Source organism: Linepithema humile, chromosome 1 (genome assembly GCF_040581485.1).
Source record: "Linepithema humile isolate Giens D197 chromosome 1, Lhum_UNIL_v1.0, whole genome shotgun sequence".
In the NCBI taxonomy this organism is placed as follows: Eukaryota; Metazoa; Arthropoda; class Insecta; order Hymenoptera; family Formicidae; genus Linepithema; species Linepithema humile.
The window spans coordinates 37,997,927-38,006,681 of record NC_090128.1 but is presented as its reverse complement, the minus strand read 5'-3'; the positions used below and the strand labels follow the sequence as shown (position 1 = coordinate 38,006,681).

At 44.6% G+C, this 8,755-nt stretch overlaps 1 protein-coding gene across 1 annotated transcript in view; it reads left to right on the top strand.

Moving 5' to 3' along the window:
• The first annotated feature begins 208 nt into the window (after positions 1-208).
• Scgdelta (sarcoglycan delta) overlaps positions 209-8,755 on the top strand; it is a 179,558-nt gene continuing 171,011 nt past the window's right edge. The window contains exons 1-2 of the mRNA XM_012370815.2: positions 209-1,482; positions 3,383-3,565. Coding sequence (XP_012226238.1) covers positions 3,389-3,565 — 177 coding nt within the window. The 5' untranslated portion in view covers positions 209-1,482; positions 3,383-3,388. The remainder of the gene's footprint in view (positions 1,483-3,382; positions 3,566-8,755) is intronic.

The following is an 8,755-nucleotide window of genomic DNA, read 5'->3' as shown; positions in this document are numbered from 1 at the left end:
CGAGATGCGGGGGTGGCGCGACTACTGAAGACAAAGAGGGAAGAGCGACAGTTGATTTTGGGGTGGGAGATAGAAGGTGGGAGAGGGGCGAAAAGACGAAGAGAAAGTTGAACGAGGAGAGGCTACGGGGAGAGTGAGAGAGGAAGCGAGGTGGACCTTATGGAGGATAGAGCGGGACGAAGGGTAACGCCGTTGGAGGGCGCGAGGAGAGCTGGGGAGGGATGGAAGGCGTTGGTGCATGCGCAAGAATTTCACACGTGAGCCCGCGAATCCGCGAGAGAGGTTCGCCCCGAGTACGAGACTTCCTGTCGCTTCAGTGTCGTGCGCGATTCCGTACGCGGCGCTTGGCGAGGCGACGACTGTGCCAGAGCTCGTGCCAGGCACCTGCCGATCGGTGACAGATCGCGTGGACTCTTCAGTTGGAAAATCTGCCCGGCTGTGGCCGAGCGATGGCGGAGCCTCTCGTTCGGTTCGTCGACGAGAAATCGCGATTCAACGATCGATCGAGGGATGAAATTACCGGGCAGTCATGAGAATCACTCGAAGTAACTGATTATGGAAGCCTCGACGCGCAATTGACGTACAGATAGGAGCACGTCAGGGCGGCGAATATTATTTGATGATCATTTGCATCGGGATAATTTGGTCGACGACAGTAATATGATGGGTGTAATTGAAATCGTTTGACAGCCGAGAGAGAAGAGGATTAGTCTTCCGACAGCTTAAAGCTCGAAGCCCTGGCAGACAGGAGGCTTGTCAGTTATACCGCCGCGAAATAGGAACTCGTGCCGCTATAGAGCCACGCGATAGTAAATCACAAGGTGGCAGGATTTCGCGCGGCTGTCAGGCGGAAACGCCATTCCGTTGACTGACAACACTCTCTTCAGCACGTCACGCGGTAGACACGGCGGCGAGTTTTACGAATTGTTACCGAGTCGACAGAATTCCGCTGAGAATCCGCCGCCGCCGCCGCCATCGTTATCTTCATTATCGACGTTATTCCGAAACGGTTTGAGTCAACCACCTCGCCGATCCGACGCAGCTCTCGGTCGTCGTAAATAACGCCCACGCACTTTGGCGTGTAACACCTGGTGAGCTCGGTATATATGGTCCTCGCCGCGTGTATGTGTGTTGCCACTGTGCGGAATTCCGCTCGTAATGACTCGTAATTGCGCGGAGGAGGAGCCGACGTCGTGCTGGAACGATTTAAGGGACACCTAGCAGCACTACCCGCACCCTCCGCTATAATGACTAGGTGCACGCGACTACGGGGATTACCTGGTTGAGGTGGAGGACTCCGGTGCCCCGAGACGCGAGGGTGGATGGGCCACTGGCTGAAATCTGAATACGAGAGTGGTTGATCGCGACTGCGGAAGAACTCGTCCTTGGTCCTTGTCGGCGGAACGGCTGATCGTTAGCACGCTCGGGTTCAGCTCGGTGACGTTTACGGCGTACCAGATCGTCGAGAGATTCAATTGAAAGGTAAGGTCAATTTTACGATTACCGTCTGTTTTTGTTTCATTCTTTTTTCCCCCACGATTATACTCCGCTTTTGTTCCACTTTTTTCCCCTCTTACGCGTTCCATTAGTTTCATGAAATCGATAAGATAACATGCTGGGGAAACTATGGCGTTGAAATATTTCTAAATATAAAACTCACATATAGTAATGCTTATTGTTAATCGTTTAATTATTAATCACTTAATTTAACTATTTAAATTTTTAATAGATATGTAAAAGAAATTATGAAAAAGTCATGAATATGATTTAAATATCATTAGGAAGTGCCGGATTGTGTCAGATTTAACTCACACACCTGCTACATTTTAATTCTGTCAAATCCAATTTTTGTTGTTACGTACACATCGGAAGATGATCTCTTTATTTATTTACAGTAATAAAAACAATGTATCACGCAAGGAAATAATTATTTTTTAAAATTTAATTCATTGACATTATAAAAATTTGAATTTTCGCTTGGTTTCCGCTATTCTTTCGTCTGTCGTGTGTTCGTGCGGGAGATGCGGTCGCGTATCATTCCTCTTAATGCCCACCGACGATCCGTAAATCTCGCTGAAAAACGCACTGCTCTCGGTTCTTCGCATTTCTTTCTCGTTCCGCTACTTGGTGCTTGCTCTCCATGTGGACTTTACCGACGTACGAGTGGCTCGCGGAGTTTTCATCCCAACAATCTAACGAGCTCGATTATACTCATCGGATTTCATTCGCGATGGTAGTCGAGTTGTTGGATCACCACCGTCGATTCTGCTTTACGAATCGTGGCCACGTCGCGCAAGAGCGGCGAAAATAAGCGGAAAAAAAAAGAGAGGAAAAAGAGAATGTCGGTAGTTCTCCGCCAGAGAGGGTAATGAAATTTTTAAGAAACCAGTGGCTCGGTGGAAACGTTGCTGGAAAATGTTAACTCGGAACGTGAACTCACGCTCGCTCAAATTAAGTAATGGGATCTAATTTTCACTTCTGTTCTTCGACGTCTTTTTTACTTATTACTTTTTGTTATTTATTTTAATCAGGCGTAAGGTAAAAATATTTTAGTAGTTTATCGACTGTAATGTTAAATATCGCGTTTTAGATATTCAACATTTTATGTATGAGATATTAATTGGAAAATGTGGAAATAAAAATATTTATACAATTTAAGTTGTAAATATATGCATATATGCAATTTTATTTTTCAATCGTATATTTTTCATTGATCATATTTTTTTTTTTGAAAGGATATATAGTTTTATTTATTATTAAATTAATTAAAATTAGAGTAACATTGCATAGTGTTGAAAATAAAATTTAATAGATACATTAATGTAGCTTATTAGTAACGCAAGTAGCAGATGAAATCAAGATATTAAAATCTAAGTCGTTGCTTACAGTCGATGAATACTGAAGTACGATGTAGAAGGTTGGATTAATAAGAATCTTTTTCGAGAAGTACATTCGACACGAAAGCCACGTTTTCAGCGTCCTTCGACTGCATTCATCTCCCAGCCAGCGGGTTTCATTACCCTCATTGAATTTCGCTGAAAGTCGCTATCTTACACGAGTAGTCGAAATCCGCTCGGTGAAATAAAGAAAACCCATATTCCTTATGCAAGCCGCGGCGCATTTTAGTCAAAATCGCTGCACTTCGGCGAGTAAATTCTGTATCTTTTATCAGATGCCGGCAACATTATTTTCAAAAAATAACCAGGTTATTTGCGCTTCGTGCAAAAATTTATATGCGATTTAAAATAATTTATAAAAATAAAAAGTTATTTCGAATATATATAATCGTGGAAAAAGTTGAATCGTGTTGCAAAGTTCACTTTGATTCGACGAATGTTTGCTTTCAAGACTCGACAACCTTTGTAATGTATCTGGCTTTCAGGGAGTAATGGACACGTCACCAACATTAAGCATCGGCGGTTCAAGGGCCAGGGCAGCCCTTTTGACGACCAGCGGCACCGGAACCGGTAGCACCGACAGACGGGTCGTCTTTTTAGCAAGTCAACCATCGGTCGGCAGCAGTCACGAGACCAAAACCTGGCCTCACCATTGGTCTCCGCATACGGTATGTAGTTCGTTGGCAAAATTCTATATCTCAACTAAGCGATTCTGAAGGGCTGACAAAGGTTTAACTTTGCGCTAAAAATGAATGAAAGAATGTCATTCGCATTTGAATCTATTTAAAAATATTTTTAAAGTTATTTTACACATATTTTTTAAGTGTAAAATATACCAAACACTTTTTTCACAAGTATATTTTTGAAGTTACATAATTTGTTTATAATATTATTTTAATAATATTTGAAACAAATAACATTGCAAATTTATGATTACGTATTTCATGCGTGAAACGTTTTAATTTTCACGCGAGCCTATTTAATTCAATGGACTGACGAATTTCTGATTCTTTCTCGTGTTATTTACTTTTATACTTTTCAACTATGCTTTAATGCCGTATCGATGGCGGCGACGAGATTTACACCTCTTTTGCCGTCGATTTTCGTTTTGTTTGTCTCTTTTTACGAGGTGCAATCGCTGTTGCGCGTTGGTGCTACGAATAACAAGTAATGCGCTAATGAAGCAATCAGAGGACACGCGGAGATTTAATTATAGTGGAAGTTTGCATTGCGAACCAGTCACGACGAAATTACTCCGTTGAGAATAACGAGAAATCGATTCGCGAGTTATTCGGACTTTTACGACATGTGGAATTATGCCGCGATGCATGTAGGTCGGTCCGACGCAATCAAAATTAAAACCTAGTCTGGCCCATCGATGCCATCGCCCGACATAAGCATCGCACAATGCTGACGCACGGAAATGCTTATTCGCCGCGTCAACATTCGCTCGGCGACAGGTGACAATTCTCGAAATAATTAATGCACTGAGATTGACGAAGCTCCGAAATAAATAATACGAAATCGAGCCGTCAATATAGTATACCATAATTCTGTTCGATCCTCGAACTTTGCCGAAACGGCTTGCAGAAACTATGAAAACTAGGAAGATTTGATTTTGAGAAATAACATTTTCTAGTGCAATCGAAAATATTAACGCACGTTACACGAAGTATCTGCTTGAACTCTAGCACACCACGTTTTTTAAAATCCTTTAATAAGAATTATCTGTTGAATAACGCGGCTAATGTCAGCTCGCCTCGTCTCTTTCACTCTTTCGGGTGGCCGATTTTTGACCCGGGCAAATATTACAGCGTCGACATGTGAAAGCGAATCGTACGGCGGCCGGCTCGGGTCGGCGCGAAAATGAATCGCCCAGATTTGATTCCGATGCATTTAGCGCATTGACTGTTATCGGCCGTGTCGGTCGGCCTGACGACGATAGGGGCTCGTTTTGGCATTGTGATTCCCTCTTTTGCTAGACCGCGCGACTCACCCTCTCGCTCTTGCGCGAACGATACGGCCATCGCAACCTCTCACACATTCGGAATTCTGAATTCCGCTCGTCACCCGCACGTATTCGACTGACGCGTGCACGCGAGAGCCATATGCGAGATATATGGCGGACTGCATAGCGGGGATGTGACGGGACAAGAGACGCACGGATGGACGGGGTCCGGGAGGGGAGGGGGGTGGAAGCGTCGGGGCAATATTTCGGAGGAGTTCGGTGCACGCGGATAGCACGGTTATTAATTTAACGGCGATGGATACGGGCTTGAGAGACTACTATTTCGGCTCGTCTCCGTACGCCGATGCGCATCGGTATGCATCAATATATGCGCCGTGACGGTGTATATGAAAATCTGGCAGATATTGAGAAGACCTTAATTCGCGGCCACGCACACTTCGGATTCTCTTTCGGCGACGTCAATGCAACGCTCGGTTGTCGCAACGGGTAAATTGAAAATGGCATTACGATCATCTTCGTAGTCGCTTGATATGGCAGGCTTTAAATCTTTGATGATACTACTTGAACGAGTGGGAACGATTTTCGATATGCGAGCTCCGCTGCAACATCGTGATTAATTACGAGACGTGAGCGACTATTGGTTCCGCACAACTCTTGAACATTTCATATATCCAGTAAGGCAGATGCACCAGATTTGGTCGATTACTTTCGCCACATGTAACAAATTTAATTTTGGTGTTTTTATTTACGTCTCAGTTTATACTAATTGATTTAATTTACTTCAATTTCTTTTAATTAAACTTTATTTGATTCTCCGTTTGTTTCTATCGGGTTGTGTAAGTATTTTTGGGATTTTCCAATTAAATTGTCGGACAAAGCGCAGTTTAATACTTAAATTGAATATTTTTTTGTCCAAGTTATAGTCTATCAATTGTTGTTTATAAAAAAATCCGAATTTTTGTTTATTATATAACCCAGTACATTACAGTATTTACAACTTAAATGATGATTTAATTAGAATCGTCGGTAAAAGATTCCGAACTAAAAGATAAAATCTGAGGAAACTTTATACGTGCATCGTGTAATACGAAGACGAATGGAATCGCGGTTCTCGTCCGAGCGTTCCGCAAGCATTAACGAAGGATAAAAAGGCATGTAAAGCTTGTTCGAGGGAAATGGCGCTTTAAGCGTGGTCGCGAGCTCTCCAGAGAGGCGGAAAAGTTCCGCCGGACGAATCCCGAGCGCTCACCGCGACGATCCAGATGGCAATTTGATATCCGCGGAAAATGCGAGGCCGCGCGCTGCCTCGACGACGGCAGGAATCTCGTTACGCGTTCACGACGGACATCATCGTCCATAGAGAGGTCAATCTTTACCGTGCGTGTGGCTTTATGGGCCCGTTCCCTCGTAACTCTACGCGTGGTTATAGGGCGCCGCGTCGGCGGCGATCTCTCTGCTTAACCCCCGGTGGGGTGGAACATTTGCATAGTTATTCAGCCGCGCCGGATGAAAGTCGTTATGGGCCGGCCTTCGAGAATTTCACCGCCGAAATTATCGACCACCGGCGCGATTGCGCCTTTCATTCGCGCGTCATGTTTCTGTCGCGGTGTAAAAGGCGGCGAGTGACCGGGCCGTAAATCGACAGCGGATTCTAACCCTTTTCAGATTGCCCGAGTCTGTATATTATTAAGAGGAAGCTCCGCAGCTTTTATTGTCGATGCCTTTCGCACGACGATGATAAATAACTCGAAAATTTTCCGGCAGAATTTTCGGACGAAGCAGCTTCGAGATTTGTAATATGCAGAAAAGGAAGTGCGAGAATTATCATGTTATATGGTGCTTGAAGTAATTCGTTTTTCATATTTTGTACTATATTGAATTACAAATTATTCTGCCATTAATAATGTTTAGTTATCGAATGAGTGTGGAGATTAAATGGAAATGAGTGGATTATTGCTTGCACGATCGATTAATAATTCAGGCCGATGAATTAAGAAGCGTCCTTCGTGTCGTGTATTAAGTTGGTAATGTAATGGTCCGCGTTGCCGCGGCGCCTGGGTTCTTCGGTGCGACGGTCGATAAGTGGGCCAATCATACATAATGGGACTTAATTCGAGCGGTAATTCGGTAATTAGCGACGGAATGCGCAAAGAGTACCCTATCTTTTCAGAGGACTGTAATCGATATGGAGAGAGCGTGCGTTCGGTGTGGCGCAATTGGTATTATTTACCCCGTACGTAAACACTTTCAAGGTAATCAAAGACAAATATTGTTTCCAGCGCGGTAGCGCCGCGGTGAAGCGTATCTGAGAAGTGAGATACAAGTTTCCGTTGCTAATTAGTAGTTAACCGGCTAATTGTGTGCGCAATTTAAACCGGTGTGTTCCGGATCTCAGTTATACTTTGAAATACGACACCCCTTGTTCGCCGCGCGGATTATATTTGCGTTGCGTAATCTTCTTCGTCAACTGTCGGAAACAGGTGGGGCAATTATGCAAATAATGTTGACGATAATGGCAATATTACTGGGTCTAATATCACTTGACCATTGTAACAGCAAAGTGTTTAAGATACACAAATGTCGTGGAAATTCTCGAATGCAACATGCAATTTTTGCTTCTTCACATTTCAAGTGTACACATGGATCGAAGTATGTATATGTGTAATGAAATACGTTACTGTCAAAGCTGCATCATTCTTTTCTTTAACATAACTGTCGTAATAAGCGTCTCCGATCTTTCGCTCGTAATCCGGAGAATTAGTTTCGCGTTATAATGGCGCTATTAGGTCGACCGTAAGCGCTATTCAACGACGTACTAACGCACAGTTTCCCGCGTTATACGCGGCACAGATTTACGCTCGTCAGCATGCGGTGCGCCGCAGCCGATGTTGACTTAAAGGGGAAAAATTAATGTATCTCGTATTTCCGTCGGCGCGCCAATCTTGCCAATCTCGCGGGCGGCATCTCATTTAATTTCCTAACCGTTTCGCGGCCGATCGAAAATAATTTCCACTCCTCGAAAATAATTTCCCCTCCCGTCGTCGTTCGGTCGCCCCCTCCCCCTCCCCCTTTCTCCGGCCGAAGAAGAACGACGCCCGGGAACGTCTACATTTTTTATCGCGAACCGTCCGTGAAGCGCGTCGATGAAAGTTCGAATGAGCAAAAATTTCTCGGTTTCCGGCCGCACGGACTCGGCACGAAGTTCTCTCCGCCGATTTCCCTGCGCCGTAAATCAGGATCGCTCGATGACATTTTACTGTGCGTGTTTTCCCCTCTCAGTCTTCTTCTCTCTCTGTTTCTCCGTGCCACCGGAGCCATTCCTCGCATTCGCGAATATTTTTTTCCGTCCTCGCCAATTCGCTTTCTCGCTTACCGTTCTTTCTCTCTCTCTCAGTCCATCTCTCATATTGTCCTCCCTTCTTTTCTCTCTTTTCTTTTTTTCCCTCTCTCTCTCTCTCTCTCGCACAGGCCCGAGACTTTTCCTCAAACTCCCCTTCGACGCCATTCGCGCCTCGTATATCCACCCACGTCCATTCGTATTCCCGTGGCCTGCTATATCATGGCGTATCAACTGTTTTGTCAGTTTCCGGTGCAAGCGCCGGATGAATGGGACTTCTTCTTGTGCTTCTTCTACTACTTCGCCCGCGCCGCTGAAATTATCGGTCCGACCCTCGCGGTCTCGTTGACGTACCTGCTCAGCCAGGGCATGTTCACCGTAAACATCCACTAAAATGCGATGACTTTCCGCGGCACTTTTCTTCATATTGAAATAATGAAGTAACACTCCCCGCAAAAACGATTTTTCAGGTACGAACTTCGACATGTTTGACATTGCACGACAAATGCTATGGACACAATAACGAAACGTCATATACTGGTAAAGATGCGC